General features: G+C 36.6%; 1 protein-coding gene across 1 annotated transcript in view; it reads left to right on the forward strand.

The window, feature by feature from the left end:
• Ush2a (usherin) overlaps positions 1-26,996 on the forward strand; it is a 606,255-nt gene that overhangs the window by 390,120 nt on the left and 189,139 nt on the right. Inside the window, exons 38-42 of the mRNA XM_090341196.1 lie at positions 3,032-3,182; positions 3,736-3,878; positions 14,685-15,313; positions 19,326-19,660; positions 20,796-20,918. Of these exons, the coding sequence (XP_090197322.1) occupies positions 3,032-3,182; positions 3,736-3,878; positions 14,685-15,313; positions 19,326-19,660; positions 20,796-20,918 (1,381 nt within the window). The remainder of the gene's footprint in view (positions 1-3,031; positions 3,183-3,735; positions 3,879-14,684; positions 15,314-19,325; positions 19,661-20,795; positions 20,919-26,996) is intronic.

The following is a 26,996-nucleotide window of genomic DNA, read 5'->3' on the forward strand; positions in this document are numbered from 1 at the left end:
GGTGCTGGCCCATTTTTAACTTCCCTTTACAATAAAATTCCTCAAAGAAATTGTCTGTTCTCACTATATCTGCTCATATCTCCTCTCTCTTCTCAGCTTCCTCTAACCAAATGTCTATGCCCACCTCTGCATTGCTCTGCTCCAGTCAAGGTATTGAAATAATTCTGCTTGGTCAAATGCCAAGCCTAACTCCCAGTATCCTTTTTCCCTAAATGCGCTTCACAATCGGGCAGCTGATTGGTTTTTCTCTTTTTCAAAAACACACATTCCTTCTTTACCTTGGTACCCACCTTCTCCTAGTTTTCTTCTATTTCACTAACCACTCCTTCTCATCTTACTTTACATTAGAAACTATCCCTAAAATTTTGGTGGGTTTTGAGTCTCAGGTTTCAGATCTCTTATTTCTTCCCTCTATTCTCTTCCCTAAGTCTCTAGTTCATTCCATCAAGGTCCAGCTTTTAAATACTATGTCTCCATGGGCCCAGAACTTCTAACCAAGCCTATACCTGCAACATTCATCCTTACCTTCGCTAGAAGCTACCAACATACAATATAATGCTTACAGTAATGTGACCAAAGTACAACTCATGATCCCCACTATAAGCAATTTCTCCCCCCAGGGAAGGTAGTACCATTCACTTGAGCATTTGGGCTGAAAACACTGTCATTTCATATGTTCTATTAACATGTATTCCCAATTCAAAGGCACATATCTCACCATGTTCACCCTTTACTCAAATCTAAGCTACTAGAATATTATGGGTGAATTGTTATAGTAGTGATATCCTGGTTTCCACTCTTCTTCCTTGTTTTCTTTAGTTTGGTGTAGGTAGGTTTAGAAACCTGTTGTGTCATTTGCTGTATCAAATAGTGCAATGACTCTCAGATACACTTTGAATAGAACACAAAGCTTCTACTAGGACTTTCTGTGCCTGTGCTTGTACTTCCTGCCTGTCCCTCCAAGCTTCTTCCCTTTCCCTCTCCTTCTTCCTTTATCTGCTTCCATCACACCAGCCTCTTTGCTGTTCTGGACACACACAGTTTTCCCTTCCTCTCTGCTTCTGCAATTCCTGCTCTCTATCTAGAGGGCTCTCCCTCCAGACTTAACTCATGGCAGCCTCTCAGGTCGTTGTAAGCTCTACTCCAGTCATCTAATGACATGGCTCTTCCCAAACTTTCTAATCTCATCCAAATTATTATCTCATAAATAAAATTACACACTCCTTTTCATACTTTCTTCTCTTAGCATTTCCCCTCTCCCAGGTTGACATCTTTCCTCTTAAGTGTAAGTGCTACAAGGACAGGGCTGGGCCTGTTTAATTATGTCTGTTTTCTCTCCAAATGAATAGAGGAATGAATAAAACCTCCATATATGTACTGAAGAAATGACTGAATTGTTGATGAACTCAAAACCCAAGATTGTTGAAACATGCAATATAAAATTCTCCCATTCTCCCATTCCTGTTCAAGGGAGAGTCACCTGAATTGTAGAGAACATAAAATCCACATACTACATGAGGTTTATCCTAAAAGAAAATTGAACGTGGGCCCTGCTAGTTCATTTTCATTATTTCTACCACTGCTCCTTTTCCACCAATGACTGTAGTTACCTGTAGTTTAATGTGTCTACATCTCTACTAAAAGGGAAGTTATATTAGCATGGTCAGAATATTCCTTACAATGTATATTACAAAATAATGAAATAATGCTAAGGGAAGTTCAAATTAGTCTTATATAACAACAACAACAACAATAACAATATCTTGACAGCTAAGAATTTCTCCACCCCCAAAGAAAGTGTTATATTTAGATGCCTTCTGCTTTTCACAACTATTTTAGAGGGGGAAAGTACTGTCTTTATTTTGAAGATCAGAAACTATATTCTCAGAGTCATTAGGTAATATTCTTAAAGCCACATAGTCTTTGTTTAGTTTGCTTTTGAGTTTTCATCTAGCTGTGGTACAAATAGGTGATCAATTCATTCTGTCTATGCTTGTTTCTAAAATGACATACTCAGAATCATCTTGTTAAAAGTTATTTTTAGACTGGAGAGATCGGGTTTTAGTTTTGCTCACTTTTATTAGGTCTTCTATAACAATTAAAATAGTTTACCAAGCAGGTGTGTTGAATTCAGGACAGATTTTTTCCAGAAAAAAACAATATGGTTTCTCCAAACTAGGAATTAAAACTCCAGGAAATGGAAACATTGGTGTTTCCATTTATTCATTGATGTTTTTGTCTTCTTATCTTTTTGTCTTGTTTGTTCATTTATTTGTCTTTGGGAAGTTAAGTGGGGCATAAAAATTGAGGGTCAGACCAAGGGTGAACGAATTCAGAAGTGGTACTCACTGTGTTGAATATGAACTATACAACTTGTAGGTGGATTGTAGGCAAAAATGGGGAGAGAACGAGGAAAAGAAATGCACTCTTTACCTGAGGTACATCACCTTTATAATAAACATTTACAAAAAGGGGAAAATACAGAGTTTAAGAACACTAGGACTTATTTGAGTAAGCGCAGAGGTATTGTGGTAAGGAATGACTGCAAAGTACACATGAAGAAAAAGTTGAGTTTTCATATTTTCTCAAGTAAGGGGGAAAAACCCCATTGTGTTAAGATGAGGTAGCATGATTCAAGGGACCATGGGTGATATAGATGAGAGGAATAAAAGCAACTGGACATTTTGTGTTCCATTTCTTGGGCTGTTAAGCAAAGAGTTAAATGACAAAAAGATACTTTAATATTTGCTTCTCCAAAATCCTTCCTTGTGTCCAATTAAAAAGAAAAACGAACAGAAGTACAGGTGGGAATATGCTCGCAGTTTGTGGGGCTGCCTTTTAAGACTGAAATACTAATGTCATTGTCTTGAGATAACCAATAAGGAAGTACAATAGTTCAGGAATGAAAATGTTAAATTAAATGGACCGTGTTTAACATTGTTGTTGATCCAGTATATGGAGCATTTCCACTCCATCCAGCATATGCTCACCACAGTTTTCTCTGCTCTAATTCATCTGTGTTTTCCGACAGCTCCAGATGGCCTGCTTCCTCCCAGGCTTTCATCTGCCACTCCAACCAGTCTTCAGGTTGTCTGGTCTACACCAGCTCGTAACAATGCCCCTGGCTCTCCCAGATACCAACTCCAGATGAGGCCTGGCTACTCCACCCATGGCTTTCAAGAGTGAGTGTTGTATTTTGTGTATCTTTCTACCAATGGGGTTATCCAAGAGATGCATAAACATTTTGAAGAACAGGTTAGTGACAAACAAACATAGTTATCTCTGAAGAGTTCCAGCAAATAAAGCACAAACCAGCTAGTGGATACTAATTAGCTTGGCAAAAGATCCACTTTTTATATCATATTAAGAGTAATTTTTTCATGATAAACCGTTCATGAATACAGGTATTGCATGAAGTTCAGATGTACTTGAAAGTCACAAGCTGTGCACCTCACTCATGGTTAGAAAACTGAAATAGATATTACCACTTGTTCTACAAGTTTCACATGGATATCAATCTCAGTACAATTAAGATTTATATATTGCATGAATTCCAGAGTAAAAATGTGCAAGGAATGACTGCTTCCTTTGAGGGAGATATCAGTTGATGGCACAAAAACAATAGGAATATTTAAATATATGTTGACATTCTCTGAAAACTTTCTTCAGTGAGAATTTATACCATTTTAGTTCTCTCAATTTCTAGTACTTCTTAGTTAACCTTTCTCCCATTAGATTATTTCCTCAACCTTCAGCATCCCTAAACTATGAAGTGAGAGATCTACAGCCATACATGGAGTATGAATTTCGGTTGGTTGCCTCCAATGGATTTGGCAGCGTTCACAGTTCTTGGATTCCATTCATGACTGCAGAGGACAGTAAGTAGTGGAAGTAAAACAAAGCCGAATGTCTTCTACATCCGTAAGTTTCAATGTCTTTAACTCTTCCAAAACAAGGAAATGAGCCTCTGTTATTCTCTTGTCATTAAGTCACACCCACAAAAATTTCAGAGCAAAGGAGGAAGTAAAGGTGGTCAGTTTCTCCAGAAGACAGAAAAATATGTTCTTAGAGTACAGGAGAGTCTGGCTGGCTTGCAAACAGGAAGAAGGAATTCATGATAAACCATGCTATGACCCTGTTCTGTCGTTCAGGGCACATTAGGTGCCCTGAAAAGACATAATTGCCATTTCTGCCCTATGACTAAATTTCCTCTGCTTTGTTGGAATTCTGGCAGGTAGGAAAACAAACAAGTGAAATATGGACATTATGTCATGATGTATATACAGCACTCATACACTTATCTCTGGAAGCAGAGATAAGACCTTCATTGTACTTATACTCATCTCAAAAAAAGTACCATCTAGGATAGAGAGAACTTGAGAACCCAGTTTCTTCATGCACTACAAAGGGTGGATTGGGGTTGCCTCATTTACTGATAGAGAACTCTGTAGATATTTTATTAAAGTTGTCTTTCCATGTATAAATATCCATATACATGTGTATATATACATATATGGAAATATATTTGAGTTGTATTTATATATATTTAAATATGTAACTATATAGAGAGATATATGTAGATTATATATATAACTAAGGGATGGAATATTTATAGCATATTTTGTTTTTATTAGTTACATCTACTATATACTAAGAGAAATAGATTAATCTATATTTAAAAGTTGGGAATTAAGTCATGACATAATGAGTGCATGAGGACTCTGTATCTTTGAGCAATGAGTTTTTTTGGGATAATCTTGTCAAGTTTCATCACAGGCATCTTAGGAAACATTGCTCTGTTGGCCATTTGCCAGTCTAGTTTTATAGTTAATGAGAAGCTGAATGTGTTTCAACACGCTATACATTAAGCCTACAATATTTAAAACAGTAGTAGTTCTGTGTTAAGCATATTATGTTCTTTTTATAACTCTAATTGTATTATTTTGGTGTGGTGATGGTAAACATACAATGAGAAAGAATTAGAACTATTTGCCATTTTAAATTTTTATTTCAGTAAAAAATGTATAAACAATAATCTATGATACTTAATCTACTTTTCCCAGTTTGTGATTGTGCCTGGGGAGCAAGTTAACCAATTTGCAAAGATACAACAAATATTTTTTTGTCTCAGGCCTAGGAAATATTGTACATAGTCTAGGACACCAAATATCAACCCTATTCAGAGTTATGAATTGGAGACCTTACACTCCACATAGATTTTTGAAGAGACATATTCTATTTTAAAAAATCCTGAACATAGATACTTAATTTCCTTCATAGGTAGAGTGTGCTTGATGGGACTCAAGAAAGATTAACAAAAGATAATTATTCATGTCACTGCAGAAGTGATGGCTCAATAGGATGGCAGGTTGGAAAAGCCAGGAAGAAAAAGCTTGCTTTCTTTGGCATTGTTTCTGGTTTCCTCAGAGAAAGGTCAATATTCATATTTTCTCCATGGTAGCCTACTCATAATCCTTATTGAATGGCCTCATGACATCTGTCCATGAGCAGGAAAACAAAGCCCACATAAACAAAAGCCAAACCATTGCAAATGACCAGTTCCTGTATCCTCTGTTGATCAAAATTACCTGCCATCTCTTCTTGCTATAAATAAAGCAAGGCTTACAGAGTATATGTGGTTAGAACTTTGATTCAGGGACCCAGTCATCCTTATGAGACTTAACATCTGTGTTTGGGATGAATTACGAACTCCTCATTTTTATTTTTATTTTAGAATGAGTAACATTTGATTATCAGCAAATATTAACTCAAGGTGCCTAATTACTGCAGTGTGCGTGCGTGCGTGCGTGTGTGTGTGTGGTATATGTGTGTGTGTTGATATAGGGGCTTAAACTCAGGACCTAGACACTGTGCCTTAGATATTTTTGCTCAAGCCTGGTACTCTACCACTTGACCACAGCTCCATTTCCTACTTTCTCTACCACTTGAGCCACAGGTCCACTTCTGGATTTTTGGTGATTAATTTGAGAGAAGAGTCTCATGAACTTTCCTGTCAAGGCTTGGAACCACAATCCTTCAATCTGATCCTCCTAAAAGGCTAGAATTATAGGCACCTGCCATGGGAACCTGGCACCCAGCTCTCATTTTTGTTTTATTACATTTTCACAAATTAATCAGTTCCTTCCTTCCTTTTCATGTACACTGTGAAGTGATACACAATATCAAAGAGCCAGAAGTGACCATATGTCCTTGAAGTTTTAAGTTCCCAGTGCACATGTGCCCCAAAGAGGTGGCTACAGAGAACTCTATATTTTAGATGTCAGGGGAGACGAATGCCAACTCTGGAAGGATGTACAATCGAGTTGACAAAGACTTGAATGATTGGCATTGGGTACAAGCAGTTTTTCTTTCAAGGCTACAGAGTACTGCTTATCAGACCACCCAGGCTGACAGCTCCATGCCAGAATCACACTTCAGACTTGATCCTGGCCAGCAAGCCCGTGTTCACCAAAGTGCAATCTTTAATATAAAAATTCCACCTATCATCTTACAGAATGAAACAGAGAAGTCATCTCATGCCCGCATTTAAATTTCCCAACCTCGAGGGGCACCTCTCTCCCTCAGCCACAGCCTCAAAACTTTGCTGTATCCAACTAGGACATCCACAGCAATATCTTTTAGTGTAATTTTTTTCAAAACAGTGGTGTTCATCAAGCCTGTGACATGGCTTACACCAAAAGAGAAACCTTGGAAGGAAATGTGCTACAACCAAAGAGCCAATGCTGCATACATAACGACGTTCACATGGACAGACAAAGGGGTGTGAGGAATTTTAATAGATTTTTTTTCAAATAATTTGTCATTTACATCTATGTGGCACCAATATCCAGTTCCATGCATTTTTAAAAATCTAGTGTGCTGATGCCAAATGAAAATAATGCACATTTCCTATAAATATTTTAAATCCTGTTAAACATGTGTTAATAAAAGATGTTTGTTCCAGCCAACTTGGTCAGTGTAGTGTTCAAGTATTTGCAACCACATAAATACAAACAACTCAGGATTTTTTTTTAACGTGCTGCTGGCAGCTAAGCATCTGGCAGGTCTGCACTTTATAAAAATATATTAAGATTGTGTCAGACTTGAGAGAATATGATTAATAAAATGAAGACCCCTAGCAGCTGAAAATGTTGATATTTTTAAACCAGAAATAGCCTTTTGTGCTGTTCTTTCATATGTGTACGATTGTTTTGTGCACTACATCTGAATGTAGAAATTGCAGTTAGTAGGAAGGGCAAATTTCTACAAAGCTCAGCTTAAATGTGGTGGTACTCCTTTGCTTATTAAAATCTTGCCTATTGTAAATCATGAGATAACCAACTTTTCTTTACAAACAGATTCCCTAGGCCAAAGAAAGTCAATTCATGTTGCTCTCAAGGTTTCCTTGGTAAAAACCTACATGGTACACACAAGTAATGAGATCAACTAATGAACTTTTAAAATCACTTTTCAACATTAAAACAAAACCCCAAATTTTTCATTTAAAAATTGGGGTTATTCCCCACCAAATTCACATTTATATATTAAAGTATGCCTGAGACATTCTTGAGGAATATTTGTAGTGTTTGAACAGGTTATTCCATGGATTAGCATGAATGCTATTCTCAAGGGTTCATAAATTTGCTAGCAGACTACATGTGAGTTTTATTCAGATCATGATGGAAAAAAGAGACAAATTTTCTTGTTTGTTTATTTTTTTTTCTTGTGGGTCGTGAGGCTTAAACAAGCCTGGGCACTGTCCCTGAGCTCTTCAGCTCAAGGCTTCCACCCTACCCTTGATCCAAGCCCCACTTCCTGTTTTCTAGAGGTTAATTGAAGATAAGGCTCTCAGGTCCTTTTGTGCCTGGGCAGGCTTTGAACCTTGATTCTCAGATCTCAGCCTCCTATGTAGCTAGGATCGCAGGCATGAGCCACTGCCCTTGGCAGGTTTCCTTGCTTTTAATATACAATGTTTACTCTTTACATTAAATTTCATTATTTAGACATATTTATGTTAATATGGTACACAGAATGGTAAGGTATTCCAGTTATTGGCTCCGGCTTCAATTTTCTCCTTTCAGCTCTTCATAACAGTTTACCAAGAAACTCAGATTTTTGCAGGATAAGATAAAAGACATTGCAATGTTCATTGCAATCTAAATAGAACATAAAAGCTTTCTGCATTTGTTGCACTCACCTTCTCAGTGAAGCCTTCCTTTCTCACTGCTCACATGGAATTTTGGTTTTCATTTCCATGCATTATTAAGATATCCTTGAAAGCTGCACCTTCTCAAGACCAAAGATTCTGTTCTATCTGTCTCGTAGACTTAATGTCTTATTTGGTAAAAGTGCCCAGTGAAGGATTTGATGTATAGAAGGTACCCCAATTCCTGCTTGAAATCTAAACATCTGATCTAAGCTAATTCATGAACATTTAATCAAGTAGATAACCACTATGCCCCCATTCTGTTTGCAGATGTGTGTACGTTTGTGTACAGGTATATTACCTTGGTCATGTATATATTGGTTACTCAGAGGCACATGGAAGTCAAAAGGATGAGTGGCCTTTTAGACTCCCCTTGATGCAAGAGCCACGCTTGGCAAATTCATACATAGTATATAGATGAAGGTAAGGGCATTTCTCTCAAAATCAGGTGTCAGGAAAGTTTGCCTTCATGAGAGGAAGTGAGAAATGGTATGTATATACTTGGTGTTCCATCTAATATCAAGTTTCAAATTACAGAAGAAAAACTTTCTCCTTCCATGTAGACAATGTCTGCTGACTGAGTTCTAAAGGCATTCTGGGTGTTCTCTCTGTTCTAGCAACTTCTGACCGTAGGATTGGAGGATGAGGATTTAAGGCAAATGCTGGGAGGAAAATCCAGTCTGATCTCATTTTCTTCTGGCCTCTGTTAATACATGTTCTAATTACGGAGGCCTCAAACAACATGCTGTTCAACATGCAGGATGAGGAGGCATGAACAAACTATTTACAAAGAAACCTCAAAGAAGCCAACAGTTTTTCTTTAGAATAAATGTAAAGTGTTGAATCTGGTGACAAAAAAAGAAAGTAACACTGTGGTGTGAAATTTGATAAATTTATCCAGATAAATATCAGAAAATGATTTCTTTTTTCAAATCATTTAATAAGTACCAATGGGCCGTTAGGAGTATTTAAATATTAAAATTAATATTACATTACAAACATCTTTTGGTGATTAGTGGATTTAGAATTTAAAGTCTCGACTTGAATCCTTATGAGAGTTCTGTGCAAAAGGGAAGTAAGAATATTTAAATAGGGGCAAACAGCTATACAGCAGATGTGATTTCATTTGATAGAAAATGGGATCCACAAGTTTTTGTAATGCTACATGATTATTTTGTTTTCACCAGTCCAAATGCCTTTTCCAGTGGTTCTAAGTATTTAGCTCTTAGTGCTGACCTGTTAATATTTTCTCACATCCACAGGGTATTATTGAAAACAAAAATTGGTGGACAACAGCCATAGAGTTAAATCTCTGGTTTTGAAGCAGAAAGTTTCTGCATGCTTGTGTAGATCACTGCCCAAATTATTGCATTTCCAAAATTAATAAAAGATTTTTTATGATTTATTATTATTAGTTTCTATATTCTAAATGGGGAAAAACTTATTGAAGCTAAATGTGGCAAACAGCAAATCCTTTGCAAAGATGTACTGATTAATAGAAATTACATCTGCCTAATTTCAACAGCTAAAGCACACTTGTTTTTCCAAACATGTTAGTGTTGGTGATTCTCATGTTCTTCATGTCTGTTAGCTGGAGAATTCAGGTGAAAAGAAATCAAGATTTTTCTATAATTTTAGTGTTTAGAGAAATTAGCAAAAAGTATGTAGTCATAGCTATTTTAATATATCGCTTCAATTTTATTGAAGGTCTGTTATGTACTAGATACTTTGACAAGAAGTATATACCTAGTCTCTTGCTCATTCCCTAAATTAATTTTTTAGCTCTGAAAAAAATTAATCTGTCAATATTTGAAAATTCTTACTGGACTATGAAATATCATCCAGTGCTAGTTGACAGACACCTCAAATCTTACATTCTTAGAGGATTCAAATACCTCAAAACTGGTAGCTATTAACAACAAGATGCGTGTTTTCCATCATCATTTTTCTGTTGCCTTTTCTATACTACAGAGTTATCAAAGTTCATTCCACAATGCTGAAGCACTTTCTGTGGTCTTTTAATCATGTCCTTGTATTCACTTTGGCTATATCCACAAATCCTCAATTTTCCAAGACTGACTAAATCAGCAAAAAGAAAGTACCTCTCTAGGAGTTCAGAACATACCACTGTAAACAGCTAATGGGAATGTATTTAGAATAATGTAGGTTAACATTTATCTGAATACATAAGGTGGCTTTAGGACCTTTGGATCATGGAGGCTTTGTTTCTGCTTTTGTGGATTCTTCTCAGCTATTTTATTTGCAGCTTTAGACTTGCAAGAAAGTCTCCACAAAATGCCATAGTCCTAGAAGTCAGATCATTCCTCTTAACCTTTATCCACTCAGGAAAAATGGAGAAAAACTCCCTTGTGCTGTTTCTCTCATCTGCAGACCACCAAATAATACCCCTTCAAGTCCAACAATCAGCTAGCCATTCATTAAATAATGGCACCTCTGTGCCACATTTCCTTGTTTATCAACTGTCAGGTCCAAAGTTCAGATTTCTGTGTAAATGTGCAGTCTACCTTCTTCCTGGTGGTTTAAGGTTGCAAGTATTAGGCATACTTTCTTATCATAAGTTGACAAGTTCAGTATCTTTATCTCATTGTTTTTACTATGTTTGTATTCTTCATGATCTGTCCAAATTCTTTGGGGGAAGTAGTTAGAGTATAAATACTGAATTGATGAAAAGAATTCAAGATTAAAGAGAAAGTAAAAATCTTCTCTTCTGCTTATGTATTAAGTAGATAATCAGAAAGCTACCTTAACAATGGTCATATAATGTATTGCTTCCTATAATTAAGCACCCATATATTCTCTCCTTCATTTTTTATTTTCTGGAATTTTAAGAGATGCTTTTCTGGAATTAATATTAATTAAAAAAGAACTTTTACCAAGTGAGTCTATTTTTCATTATTATTATTATTATTAGAATGGAAAGGTTTCTTCAGTGGAACACTTAAATTTATAACAGGAGCTGTACTACTCAGGATGCTGAGATCTGAGTATCATGATTTGAATCCAGCCTGGCAAAAAGTCCTCAAGAGATTCTTATCTCCAATTAACCATTCAAAAACCAGAAGTGGCGCTACAACACAAGTGCTAGAGCTCTAGCCTTGAACACAGAAAGGCTCAAGGACTGCATCAATGTCCTGAGTTCAAGACCCACAACTGACAAAAGAAAATCAATATATATTGCCTATTATATATTAGATTATTATATGCTAAAGATTAATTATCCAATATCATATATTACATATAACAAGAAAATTGTTCCAAATAGCGAACAAATAAAGACTCATAGAAGCCATTGAAAGGTACTTGCACCCTCGAGATGAGAGTAATTCAGCATCCACACTCACACACACTCACACACACACACACACACATCCTGTGCACATTAGACACACTTGAATAATATACACAACACTACCTAGTTCCATCACTTAGTCATTTTATTACTCTCTTAGGCTGGGGCTCAAATTTGGTATCTGAAGAGCAAAATAGTTTCCATAAAACATAATTTCATTTGTGCAAATGAAACGACTTATCCATTATTAATACTCTAATGAAATGATCTGAAATATGAAATCAGTGATCTGACCAGGAAGGATGCTTCCGGCTCCAAAGAATGACACCCACAGAGAGAGATGTGTGGTTGTATTTCCTTCACCTGCCAGCTGAGCTCTGTGCCTGTCACAGCTAGCAGTCTCCCCTCCAGTGACAGCCGCATTGACAACATGTTATACTCCACATTGATTTTACAGTTAAGGAGCTGATTGTGATATATAGGGATTTTAAGAATTCAGCTGAGAGGCTGACTTTTGCCTTTTATCATTCCATTAAAATTTTATAACCATCTTTTTCATGTCATTTCATCCATGAATTCTTACTTTAGAAAGTGATAGCTACTGCTGTGAGCATAACTTTTCTCGTGTTCAGAGCTTTTTATTGTATTAGCCAACTACCCCAATTATAGTTATTACTCGTGTTTTACATAATTGTGGCGACCCTTTCAACCATGCTGTAGGAAGCCAGTTGATTTGTATATAGAATTAGATGATTCCGCTTATCATTTTAAAGCACTAAATTGAAAGAGTGCCAGGGAGTCAGGTTTTAACACTTCCTTAACCAACAGAGCTAATTAAGCTGCTTTCAACTTTCCATCTCTTGAATCATGCAAAAAATAGGGCCCTGCTCACAGTGGGAACTGGAGAGCTAGGCAGGCTTCTTGAGAGAGACACTAGTCAAACGCAGGCTGGTTTAAGGGGGCCAAGGAGTCGTGAGATTGAAATTGGATATCTTTTCTAAGATGAGACATGATCTTTAAGGAGACGCTGCATTCTGTGGGAGTCTCAAGTGTAAGTTCATCTCATGATAACAGATATTTCAACTATACTACTCAGCATATTCATGAGAAATAAAACGCTGGCCCTCTTCAACACACACCTGAATCGTCATTCTTGATTTTTCTCAGAAGATGCTCATAGTTGGGTAGTTCATACATGAGGAATGATTTTGCAAGACTCTGATAAAAAAAAACCCTAATAGAAATACTCTTGACTTTTTAAAGCATATATTATTCTTTTGCTGGGCTAGGGTTAGATATGAAAGGCTTGAATCTCTACTATTGATTTTTACAAACCCTGATCTGAGAGGATTTCCTCTTACAGATTTCAGACCAACACTGATTTCTTACAAGGTGCACACTTGCTTTTGTCTGGGATATATATATATATATATATATATATATATAGCAAAAAATAGATATGAGTATAAATAAGAAAAGAGCTATCATAATTGATACTGTTAACTTATATTAGACCGAAGGTAAGAAATGTCAAAGAGGTTTTATAAAGAATGTTAAACACAAAGATAGAAACGGTCATCTGTATGAAGATCGCTGTTCTCTTATGGTTTTGTGCTTTGAAAAGAATACAGGACAGCCGTGTCAGAAATGACTTGATTTCAGGGTTAGTGCACTGTCACTCTCTATCCTTCACAAAGTAATTATGACCCCACCATCAGTCCAGTTGATGACAAATTCATGAATCCTGTTGTGTGAAGATTTGCTCATATAACCAGCCATTATTGCAGCCACTTGCTTCACCTTTAATATATAGACCTTTGATGGAAGGAAGACTGAAATGTGCGTGCACACACACACACACACACACACACACACACACACACTCACATAATCAGTGCTGGTTTAAACAATTACTATATCCAACAATATCTCTCTTTTTTTAAAGATTTTCAATAAAATCTAATGTTCACAGAAAAATCTCATAAATGTCAAAATTGCTGTGGGCAAGAAAGGGGGTTATAGTATTTTCTTGATCTGTTGTAGCAATTTATAGATTTCCGACTGTGGTTTATAAGAATGCTAAATGTTCTGGAATTACAGCTGTTACTGATCAGTGATTGAGCCAGATTTGTGTTATTGCACCATGTTCTTGCTTGTACCTAGAGAGCAGTAAAGCTGCAATATAATAAAAAGCACCTGCATTTTAAATGAAATTTCAATTGAAAAACTTAACAGCCCTTCAAATTGCAGAATTTAACGCAGCCCAGTAAAGCTTAAATAACACTTTGCCTCTGCAGGCTGAGAGGGTTGCATTCAAGGTGACTTGATTGTGTCGCACGGTGAAATTATTTACAATTAAGGAATTTCTCTGGAGGGCTGCAGAGTATTTGCAGTTCCACAACACCTATGCAGGCATATGGCGGGCCTTTTTCAGTATTCATGGAGCTTCCTGGACCTTTATGATAATTGAATCAGTTAGAGTGCTGAGTGGAGCAAGCATAAAACCTGTTAACCTAAAGGTCAGATCTGTGCATTGTTTATTTATCAGTAGGTGAAAGAGCTAAATCGGCAGCTTCTGTCACAGTCACAGGAAAAAAAATCACCTATAATATTAACAGGGAGTAGATAAATTGCAAAACATGGATTAGAATGATAAACAGAGACGAGTGTAATATGGAATAGATAATGAGAGATGCAGAAGGATTTTACTGGGCTGTAAAATATGTGGGTTTGTTATGATAGTGTTATTGATTATAATTAGTTACTGGAGCTCTAGAAGGAAATGTGTTGGAAAGTAGAACTTTCATCACAACAGCAATCTCCTGCCATTCTCCCTTCTAGTGCCTTTATTTCAAAGAACCCTCCTGATATTTTTCAACATTAGCCTGTAATGAGAAAGAAATGATTTTGATAGAGCTGTCTTGAGACGGAAAATGGCACTGTTGGTTCAATATTATTCAACAAGTATTTCAAGTGCCTTGGTGAGCCTGGCAGACACTGTGATTGTCTTTATGGTATTTGCCTGCCTACTTATTGGATTTCTGTAAGTGGTCATTTTCTTACTCTTCTAGGAGAATTATTATTTGTTAAGCATTTAATTGTCTTTTCCTGAGGAGATATGGGGAGTTTCCAAGATCTCTGACTTCCAAGATTTCTTCTGCTTTCTAGAACCTGGACCCATCGATCCTCCAATTCTTCTGGATGTGAAGTCAAGAACGATGTCGATCACCTGGCAACGTCCTTTAAAAAGCAACGGGAGAATCAGCCATTATAATCTTTACCTCCATGGTCATCTGCACCAGAAGACACCCGGGAATGTCACACGTTGGACGGCAGTGCATTTATGCCCAGATACTGCCTATATGTTTCAGGTGGAAGCATGTACGTCGAAAGGATGCTCCCTCTCCCCAGAATCCAGGACGGTATGGACACTTCCCGGAGCACCAGAAGGTATCCCGAGCCCTGAGCTCTTCTCAGATACCCCAACATCTGTCATTATATCTTGGCAACCACCCACCCACCCAAACGGATTGGTGGATAACTTCACCATTGAGAGAAGAGTCAGAGGGGCAGAAGAAGTCACCACAGTTGTGACTCTCCCAAGAAATCATCCCATGAGATTCATTGACAAGGCTCCTGTTCTTAGCCCATGGACAAAATATGAATACCGAGTTCTGATGAGTACTGTAAATGGAGGAACCAATAGTAGTGCTTGGGTAGAAGTTACCACCAGACCTTCACGGCCTGCTGGAGTGCAGCCACCCATGGTGCAGGTACTGGGATCCGATGCAGCCAAGGTGAGAAACTGAGTGTGTTCTGCTTCTTTTGCAGGCAGGAATTTGCCCCTGGCTTAACTCTGTGTTGAAGAGAGCCATCTACTGACAAAACAAACGCATTTGTAGTTGGAGGCATTCGCTGGAGAAACCAGATTTTTTTTTTTTTTTTTTTTTGGCCTTTGGCCCAAACTCTCTTGAATTCGATGTCAGATTTTCATTTCTCCCTGTATCCCCTTAATTATATTGTTGAGACACTTCCATTTGCCTGGCACACCTGAAATACTTTGAATGCCACCATGGGATGCTTAGTTTAAAAACCACGTCAGATTTAAATAGATCCGAAAATGAGAGGAGATGGGGAAATATGGAGGAATGGATTCTCATGTTATAGGAATGAAAATTCCAATTAATGATCTTCTGCTAATTTCCTTTTTGAGAATTAAAGAATCTAAACCACAAGCAAAGATGTAAAACTAGCATTCTTCTGGAGTGCCTAAAACGCTTTCAATTATTTGCCTCAGTCATCGGGGAATGAACTCTAGAGGACAGAATAACTACCATTGTTTTGGCTAGCATACAAACTTCATTCAAGGGAAATTAGTGTAACCAAACAGGAGGGAGTTTTGTAGCTTAGAAGCCTCTTTTGTGTAAATACACACATGCTTTCACGGATTCAGTCTTGTACCACTGCCAAAAGCATCAGTACAGTAGCTTGCTCACCAGAGCACAAAACAAAGGACATTTGCATAACAGTAAAGTTCCTCTGCTGGCTTCACTACTTGAATCTATGTGGTATGTCCCCCTTCCACTAAAGGAAAAGGCTAAATAGAGTAAATTGTTGAAGAAATCTAATTGAATCTAAAGTCATTTGTTAAAATCTTTATTAGTTTCAATAGCAGACCTTATTTATTTATTTTATTTTGTGGGTCATGGGGTTTGAACTCAGCCTGGGCCTTGTCCCTGAGCTCTTCAGCTCAAGGCTAGCACCCCACTCTTGAGCCAAGCTCCACTTCCCGTTTTCTAGAGGTTAATTGGGATAAGAGTCTCAGGTCCTTTTGTGCCCAGAATTTATTTGAACCTTGAACCTCAGATCTCAGCCTCCTGAATAGCTAGAATTTATAGGCATGAGCCACCCCGCTCAACAGGAGACTTATTTCAATAGGAGTCAACTTCTTGGTAGAATAGCTAAATTATGTATGATCTGTCTAAGCATTAACATAAAACTATTTAAGCATCAACATAAAACTAGTTTCAAGTATATAATATATAACAATTATGGGACATTTTTGAGAATCACTCTACTGAACAAGAAGGGGAAAAAAACAAAACTGGAGTTATTAATCATACTAGAAATAACATTTTTTTCTTCAATCCTGGGGGGAATTTTGTGAAAATTTGTTAGTGCCACCAATTGATAAGCTGTGACACACAAGTAGAATTCCTTCACAGGGGCAAAACTCCTAACAGACATTCTTTGGGATTTTTTTCTAGCAAAAAAAAATCATAACTAGGCATTGCTGATTGTGGCAGATCTGAAAAAAAAAGAACAAAACTTTTCAGGAGAATAATCCCTCACTGCTCAATTCTACTTGATTCAACATGTAAGGATGAAAATGTTCCCCTTACTTCCCAAAGGCCGAGAAAAGAGCAAACAAGACAAAAAGAAAAAGAAACAAAGATACCAACAAAGAAAAAAAAGACCTCTTCTTTCCATGTCCTGGAGCTCAGTTTGATGAATATCATTTTATGTGATTAGAGAAACAGAAGCATTGTGCCTTTGTGTTCCTCTTTTAAGAGTATCCTGCACTGATTATACTAGAGTTGAATGTCTAGATAGTACTAACTTTTAAAATATTCATACATTGTATGCGTTCCTATTTTACAGCTAGGAATTAAAAACATCCATGAGGACAAAAAAAGAGGAAAATCCAAACTTACTCTAGTATTTCATGGTATATATTTATATAGTATTAAAATAACATTTTCACTTTAGTATTATTGGTTCACATGATGACCTGAAGACAGATGGTAGTGAAACAATGACTTTTCTTTATAAATTGCAAGGTTTTTAAGCCAACATTAGAAATAGATCAAATAATTCTGAGGAATGACAGAAAGATAACTATTAATGCTAAGATTAAGGAATTTGTAGACTTGTTCAGTAAATTCTCTCGAATTTGTAGAAGTGTGTATAGATATACTTATTACAATAAAAGGATCTGTTAGTAATATTAACTATTAGCAGTAACAATTTCAGTTCCAACATTTATTTACTATCAATTCAACTTCATTAATGGCTTTTAGGCATATAGGAAGAGTAAAGCTCAAAATTTAAGTCTCTATATTCATAGAGCTAATAACTTAGAATGCAAACAAATATATACAATACTTAGATAAGACAAGGATACTGGGTAGGGATGAATCAAATTGAGGTATACAGGACTCACAATTTTCTTTCCTTGGCCTTTGGTGTAGTAATCAGGATACCAGCCTACATAAATATTCTTATTTATAGAGTTCTTAGAGCTTGATTGGATTCAAGAACAAAGGAAATTGGGTACATTGCTTGTGCTCATCTTTTCAGACCTGATCAGCTAATTGATGTGTCTTAGTTTCTGCTCAAACTACAAGGCTTTAGCCAGAAACTCGTGACTCAAGCCAGCATCCTAATTTCTCAGGAGACTGAGATATGAGTATTACCACTAAAAGCCAGTCTGGATAGGAAACTTCATGAGACTCTTACTTCTAATTAACCAGCTGACAGCAGAAGTAATGCTACTGTTCAAGTGGTAGACTGCCAGCCTTGAGCCAAAATGACAAGCAAAAGCACAAGACTGATTACAAGCTACAGAAACTGACGACATAGATAGATAGATAGATAGATAGATAGATAGATAGATAGATAGATAGATAGATAGACAGACAGATAAATAGGCAGACTTTGAATGTGTGATCATTTTGTTGGACAACTTTTCAGGAATCTGAGAGATCTAGCAAAGTTAGTGGATCTTTAAAGCAGCCATCCATTTGTCCCTTTTGAACACATATAACTAAAAACAAAAATGTGAAACAAAACAAAATATAGATAAGCTCTCCTAAAAGATAATCACTTCCAAGTTTCAAATATTCAGTACTCCTAATGTAAAATTTCTCAGAGAGCACATCTCTTGCTTATTCAATCAAGAATGTATTTTATGGTCTGACTTTACAAGGATGCATCAATATTTAAAATTATAACTCTTTCTTTGTACAGTGGATATGTAAATGACCACAAGGAACTAAACTAGTAGAAAGTTTTAATTTTATACATTTTGGCCAGCCTTTAGTTAAGTTTCTTACTTTGTTACCTGGTATATTGTATATGAGTTTATTTGTTTATTTAAAATAGGAAAGGGAAGGGGGGAAACTAGATGATTGGAATGGGGGAGGGAGAGGGGCGTTCCAAGGTTTGAGAAGTAATGTACCCACTACCTGATGAATGTAACTGTAACCCCTCTATACCTTACCCCAACAATAAAATACAAAAAAACCTGACACTTAAAAATAATAAAGAAATAGTGAACTAATATAAAAAAGATCTCAGTACATTGACTCTTTCTGAAATAAGATACATTGTGGTTACCTTACTTTCTAACACATTCACAAGTTTTAGGAATTTGATTGTGCATCCTCAAAAATGCAAATGATTTATTCATTCTCACTGTCCAAATCAACTTATTAGTGGACACACTAAAGGCAAAGCGAGGAGCTTGTTCTTTCATTTAGTTGAGTTATGAACAAGAAAACCAGCCAATCCTGCTGCTACTGCCTACTGGTGCTTGTGGATGTGTGAATTTCCTCCATGTGTTTGCTCAATCCTTTAGAATACCCACAGTGGAGATGAATCATTAAGGTGTGTATTTGCCTGACAGGCGTAGAAAGTATCCAGACTAAAAGCCAAGCCCCGGAATCAGCATTTCAATGGATTCCTGGTATATTGCTAGGCCTTGTTCCTGGGTTGTCACACAGATTCTAACTTTATCTTCTTTTTCAGGTCACCTGGAAACCTCCACTTCTTCTGCACGGAGATATATTGAGCTATGAGATCCGCATGCATAACCTTCACCTCACAATAACCAATGTGACTTCCTTGGAATTGAGTCAAGTAATTGACCATCTGATCCCCTTCACAAATTATTGTGTCACCATTGTTGTTTGTTCAGGTGGTCACGGGTACCTAGGAGGGTGCACAGAGAGTCTACCTACTTGTGTGACCACACACCCTGCACTACCACAAGAAGTCAGTCCATTGTCAGTGATTCCATTAAGTGACTCATATGTGGCGATTTCTTGGCAACCACCATCTAGGCCAAATGGACCCAATTTGAGGTGAGAAGAGATGATTATGTCTTAGTTTGCCTATGAGCTTATCTCTCCAGGAAGTAGAGAAGGATTTTTTTTTGCGGGGGGATGGGGACGATCGATCTTGGGGCTTGAATTCTGGACCTGGGCATTGTTCCTGAGCATTTCAGCTCAAGGCTCTACCACTTGAGCAACAGTGCCATTTCTGGGTTTCTTGTGGCTAATAGGAGATAAAAGTCTCATGGATCATGCTTGGGCTGGCTTTGAACCATGATTCTCAGATCTCAGCTTCCTGAGTAGCTCGGATTACAGGCATGAGTCACTCATGACTGGCAAGAAGGAGATTTTTATGGACATCTGAACATCATACTAATTCCTTATTATGGAGATTAATTCCTTATGAATCCCTCATTCCAAATATTGTCCACCATCCTACTTTACAATCATGTGAGATGCCATTTTTGATATCCTGATATGTGATCAAGGTAAGAAGTAGCCTCATAATATTGATAATCAGAAACCTTGAAACACCCACCTAATTGCTAAAGATTCTCTATGCTTCTCTTGATTTTCTAGGTGTATTATGTTTTGAATGTAGCTCTAATCTACGTTGTACATAACACAGTTGTTCAAATAGGCCCTGAGATTATGAAGCCAACACTGTAATTGTCTGGGACATTCTGATTATCTGGAAATTTGTAAGGAATGGGTCCAGGGATATAAATAAGATGAAAGAAAATAGTTGTAATTCTCAAATGGCTTCAGAGCAAGCTCAACTTGATACTTGGTGAATAGGGACTTGATAATATTATCATTGTTTATAAAGTATGGATTATTAGAAGTCATAGGAAATCATTAACTCAGTAAGCTTTTTGAATTCTACTTTGAGTGAACTAGCAATAGCAATTGAAATACAACATAAAGGAAATCTAAAATGTTATTTCTTTCAGTAATCATATGGTGGCTGGTTATTGCTAACAAATTTAATATGTAATACTTGAACTAGGAAAAATATTTATCAGAAAAACCTTCATAATGACTGAGTTAAAATAATGTTGTTTGTGTTTGCATGCATCATGCACGCATACCACCAAACAGCCTGGATTTTGGTAATAACATTAGTAGAGGTAATCCTGACATTTCCGCTTGTCTTTTGCTTTAGATATGAGCTTCTGAGACAGAAAATTCAGCAACCACTTTCAGCAAATCCCCCAGAAGATTTAAATCTGTGGCACAATATTTATTCAGGAACTCAGTGGTTTTATGAAGATAAGGGTCTTAGCAGGTGAGATTACAAAAACTATAAAAACAAATGCTAGCATTTAGTTTGGGGCATGTTGAATAGTTCAAAGTATCTTAGTGTCTTCATTGTGTGAGCGCGTTATCAGTTATGCAATGGAATGTGTTTGGTTATTATCTGTGGCATTAATCATGGAACTCTAACAGTCGGTATGTTTAATATTTGCCATCTTAACTGCATGTTTAAAATCAGCCTTTGAAGTCAAGGTTGTAGATATTGGAACCTTAACTTATTGCCTTTGTCACAGCTCTATCCACACACAAAACTCAATAGAGAATTTAGGAATCTTGAACACACATAAGACTGGATAAATCACTTGGTAAAGGATTGCTGTTTCTGGGAAGTAATAGGTTATAAGTTATGATTCCATCCATAAAAAATTATTATAGTTGATAGGATTGAGACTTGAAAGAACTCAATTTAAAGTACAAAAGATGTTAAGAAATGGCAATATGCAATGTTAGAAAAGTATACTATGTATGTAGTAGAGGTAGGAGGTCTCGGTTTTGGTTCTTCCTGTGCTAGAAACTTGCTTTGTGCCCTTAGCGTCTCTGAGCTTCATTTTTATTGTCTCTAAAGTAAATTCATTAGATTGGATGAAATGATCTCTAAATCTATTTGGGATAAGCAATGTCATTGCTATACAAAAAGATATACATGAATGTTTATATATGTATACATATACATTATGAAATTGTAGGGTTAATGGGTCACACCTGTAATCCTAGCTAATAACCTGGCTGAGATCTGAGGATGGTGTCTCAAAGCAATCCAAGCAGGAAATTCCTTGAGATTCTTTTCTCAAATTAACCACTAAAAGCCAGAAATGAAGCTGTGGTTCAAGTGGTAGAACATTAGTCCTGAGCATAAAAGGCCTAGAGATCAGCTCAGGACCAGCAAAAAAAAATATGAATACCATTTTATGAAAACTTCCTTAGCACATTTTTCAGCATTTTTGATTAAAAAATTAGTTGTTTTCTGGACTCTCCACTTAATAGGCACACTCTCACCCCTGTTAAACTCTAGCCAAACATCTTACCCCTTCCTTACCCATGCTTCTAAGTCCCAATCATACATTTGCATTAAATTTGATACTTGCAACATGCAACACTTGGTCATGCAGCTTCTCCTATGGCTGGCTTTTCCCATGACCTGGCCTGACCTGATCAACCTAGTAATTCTGCTAACTGAGATAATCTGGATGTTCTTGATTGTCTTTTGCTGTCGATTTGAGCTGATGAGAGGTAAAATCTAGCAATCATTCAAAGTGTCTTCCTCCAGGAAGGCTACCTGCTCACTTTGCTATGACACAGAAATGACTTCCTTTTAGCCAGTTTCCACAGTATATCCCCTGATAGATCGTTGTTATCATGGCAATGTAATGACCAGGATGCCTGCAATATTACATGACCAAATCCACCACAGGTCAGGGTCTCTAATCTGATGTCTCCATTCTTGGGCTTTAGCATAGTGCATGGTACATAGCAAGCCTCCAAACATTTGGTAAATGAAACAAAACTTAATTGAGGTGGGTTAAGTTCTGGTGCTCCCCCACCTACACACACACATTTTATTTAGCATACATAAAGGATACTCAGGAGGGGTTTTTGTGAGTTTTCTATGCACCTATACAATGTATTCCAATGAATCTCACCCCTTCTGTCATTTACCCTTAGATGTGTTCCCTCTTTCTATAACAATATCATCAAGTTTAATTGTTCTATTTTATACATGCAATCTGGCTTGACCACATCAATCCTCTTTCTCTCTGGCTATTTAGTTTCTTCATGCCTTTGGGAATGTTAACTGTAGTGCTGTTGTCTTTGGGGAAATGGACAAAACTTTAAGAACATTTTCGTGTTGGTCTTAAAGGATTGTGGTGGAAAACATGATAGAGAATTATCATTTATTTGGAAAGGGCAGCCTGTAAATCCAAACAACTCAATAAGCAATGTGAAACTGCTGCCCTTGGAAGTTTAATGATGGTCAATTATGAGCAGATCCTTATTGTTCAAATTCAGTTATTTGTGGTCACTAACTATTTTTAATTCTTTTGATTTTTCAACATTCATTTGGGCAACCATTTGTGATGACAACCTGTTAATCAACAACTCACTAGCTTGCCTCCTCTGTACTGACCATAGGATAAAGAACAAAATAACTACAATCTAGGTCTGGTCCCCAGCAGCTTAGAGTCTAGTAGAAGAGCCAGTCCCTCACTCTACCTTACCCTATGTCTGGTAAGGAACCAATCCCTGAGCCCATCTTACTCCAGTTTACATGCTACTATCATCACAGTTGTTTAAGGTGTTCTCTGTTTAGAAAAAGATTCTACAATCTGCAAACTCCTAAGTGTCATAAATATAACAATTTCCAAGGCAAATAGAACTGACTATTTAACATTATTGAACCTGAGTTTTAGTCATGAAATATTCAGTAAACACACAGAAAGTTAATTTGTTTCTTTGTGGAAGAAAGAAAAACTTCTGAAAGTGTTAGGAATAAGATCCAGAAACTTGGTGTTGAATTTTTAGTGATTCCTCTAAGGAATCTGAATAAAAAGTCCAAACCATAAAGCTTAAGAGGAAAAAAAATTAAAAAAACACAGCAAATTAAAATAAGCATAGTCATGGCAGCTATCAAAAGTGAAGTGTGTATATAAAGAGTTTGACTTTTGACTGTTTCTTTTTGTTTGTATTTGTGTGTATGTGTATGTGTGTGGGGGAGGGTGTTTGGTTTGGTTTTACCCTGCAAGGGTAAGATTTCTGTCAATTTTTACTCAAATTTCTACATCCTTTGTAAAAGGTGGTCAAAGAACAAGTATGTGTGTTCGATAACATTCAAAAGTAAATGACATGAGTCTTCATATTGCAAGGATAGCTTTGTAGCTTTCTAACTTTTATAGATCCAAGATGTTCAAGGTTCCTTTATCCCAAGGGCTTCATCTCACAAATCTGAGAGGGAACATGGAAAAAATGTGCCAACTTAATTTATCTAATTATGATATAGATATATTCAGGTTGGGATAATTAGATAAAGAAATTAATGAAGTTGATATATAAGGAAGGTAAATAGAAAATCAGCCTTTTTCCCACAACCAACAAGAATTCCTTAGGAATTCTAGGAATGCAGCCAACTTTTGTGGCTATTGGTGAGCCATTCCATAACAATGCCCATCTTTCAACATGAATGAATTTTGTTTCATTTTGGTATATATTTCACATCCAAATTATATTGATACCAACTCAGTACGTTTTCCATTGCAATTTATTTTTTTCAGTGTTCTAGATTTTCCTTCTGCTATTTTTCCTCTGTGTGTCATCACTTTGAATGTGTCTTCATGAAAAATCATTTTATCAATGAAGATCTTTTTTTTCCTCCTGTGTTGATGACAGGGAAGAACAAAAGAGCAACATTATATGAACATTATTTAACGTATGATGTTCTGATAGCATAGGTAGGTAGAAGTCGATACAAAAAGGTAAAAGTGCCAATTTTGCCACACAATTTTTTTAAAAAAGTATTATATTATAAAACTTTCCAATGTCACCATCTTTACTCTTCAATCCCCCAAACAAGAATTATCACCACAATTTTCAGAGTCCACACCTAAATTGGTTAACAACCCTGCACAATTTGTTCCCACAAAAGATGCGAGAGTGTGAGAAATGTTATATGTGCTTTCTCGGGTGCTTGCTTATGTGAAACAATGCTCATGACTACTTCGTAGGAGGGAGAATTAGCGACAGAAACAGCCATATCACCTGCATTTCCAGAAGCGTGATTTATGTTGGTGACAGCATTGACACATGAATTCTATTAAGACATCAATAAAGTTGACACATGTTTACCTCTGATAAAAAAAATACCCAGAGGCATTTTTTCAGCCATTTTATTTGTTCTCCAAACATATCACACCTTTCCAAGGTTCCAGCCTTCACACAGGTTTGCCCTGGAATACTGTCTTTCACCAGACAAAGGGATCACTTTGTCATCCAAGCCGAGCTCAAATATTACCTCCTCCAGGAAGACTTCTCTGACTAGGTGAGGTTTGTTTCTGAAAGGAAATAGAAAGAAAGAGGTGAACAAATGTTTTACCTTCTCATTTTAAAACATTTCTGTAAAACTTTATGAATAGTTCAGCTCAGGAGTGTGGCTATCAAGTTCACTGTCGTTAACATCCAGTCTGCCATTACTATCCCGTAAAAATTGTTAAATGAATATATGACTGAATGACATGGTGGAGAATCAAACATGAAAGCACAATAAAATTGTCTTCAATAATGTTTTGTTTTTCATAGAAGAGTTTTGCTAAGTGATTTTAGGGATCATTTCTCTACTAAACATGATTTTGCAATGTGGTAACACAAAAGTCTACATTACCTAAAATTTGTGAGACTGACTGCTTTCCTAACTTTGAAACATCTATTTTTCCATTTATAAGATTATCTATTTATTGAATAAACAGATTAAAACCCACATCTTCTAAACAGAATCTAGCTTTCTAGTTTCTAACTCATCTGGGTTAGAACCACTGAATCTTGAAATTAATATTACCTGATTTTAATATATGTAATTTATAAGAAGAAAAATACCACTATAGTGTCTGTAATATGGGTTATCATATTTTCTAGGAAATATGTAGGAAGAAAATGGAAGAAAGTCTCAACTGTAATATTGCTATTCCAAATTGGTCTTCATACAACTGATTTGATTGGCTACATTATAGACTCAATATAGATATTCAATTACTTTGAACTTTTCAAAAACATTTTCCTACATGATTTGAAGTGATATATTCTTTTTTTTAATAACTTCTGGTTGATTTGGAAGTTTTATTTTATTTTATTTTTGCCTGTCCTGGGCTTGAGCTCAGGGCCTGAGCACTGTCCTTGGACTTTCTCAAGGTTAGAGCTCTACCACTTGAGCCTTAGCACCACTTCCAGCTTTTTTCTATGTATGTGGTACCAAGGAATCGAACCCGGGCCTTCGTGCATGCTAGGCAAGCACTTTAACCACTAGGCCAAACTCCCAGCCCTGAAATGATATATTCTTCAGTACATACTTAGAGTGCAAATACTATTTAGAGAGGAAATTAATTCATATATATATGTGCATATCTTTCTATTTCTCTCTCTCTCTCTCTCTCTCTCTCTCTCTCTCTATATATATATATATATATATCATGCCAAAATATCTAATGGCAAGTAAGCTTTCCTTCAAAATAATTATTTTAATATTGTACAAATTATGAAATGTCATAGTTTATATTCACAAGCAACAACTGAGTCCATTTACAAAACAATATATGTAGAGTGAGTGAATATAAAAAGATACTCCAAGCCAACTGACACATTTTCTTTATTTGAATATAAAGCAGTGAAATCTGAACCAGCACATACATGTACAGAAGTGACAGGTATCTATAACTTCTAACATTAGATTTAGATACAATTTTTAAAAGTGTATGCCAATGTTTCATTGGTCAGAATTCAATGTTTTGTTTTCTCAAAAGTTTAATTTAACAGTTGAAAGTTAAAGAAAAGGCAAAGGCTAATGCATGGGATTAAGTGAAATGCCAGCTAATTTCACAATTAGCTAAAATAAAGAATAATAGAAAGACTGTAACTATTGGAAGAAAACTAGAAACCCATCTCTCCCTGATATTTAGTTGTATAGACTTAAGAAAAGCCACCAGTTAATTTCTTAGTCTCAGCGCATGGGCGTGCGTGCGTGTGTGTGTGTGTGTGTGTGTGTGTGTGTGTGTGTGTGTGTGTGTGCTGAACTTGGAGCCTGGGCTTTTTTCCTGAACTTTTGCTCAAGACCACTACTCTACTATTTAAGCCACAACTCTGCTTGTGGTCTTTTGGTAGATAATTGGGGATAAGAGTCACACAGACTTTCCTGCCTGAGTTGGCTTTGAAACCAACATTCTCACATCTCTGCCTCCTAAGTAGCTAGTATTACAGGCTTATGGCCCAGTATGTGTACATATAGAGTGGGGGGGGAGGAAGTATAAGGAGAGTGGGAGGGAGAGAGAAGAGGAAAGGAGGGAGGAGAGGG

This window comes from Megascapheus bottae, chromosome 10 (genome assembly GCF_031878675.1).
Source record: "Megascapheus bottae isolate mThoBot1 chromosome 10, mThoBot2.hap1, whole genome shotgun sequence".
In the NCBI taxonomy this organism is placed as follows: domain Eukaryota; kingdom Metazoa; phylum Chordata; class Mammalia; order Rodentia; family Geomyidae; genus Megascapheus; species Megascapheus bottae.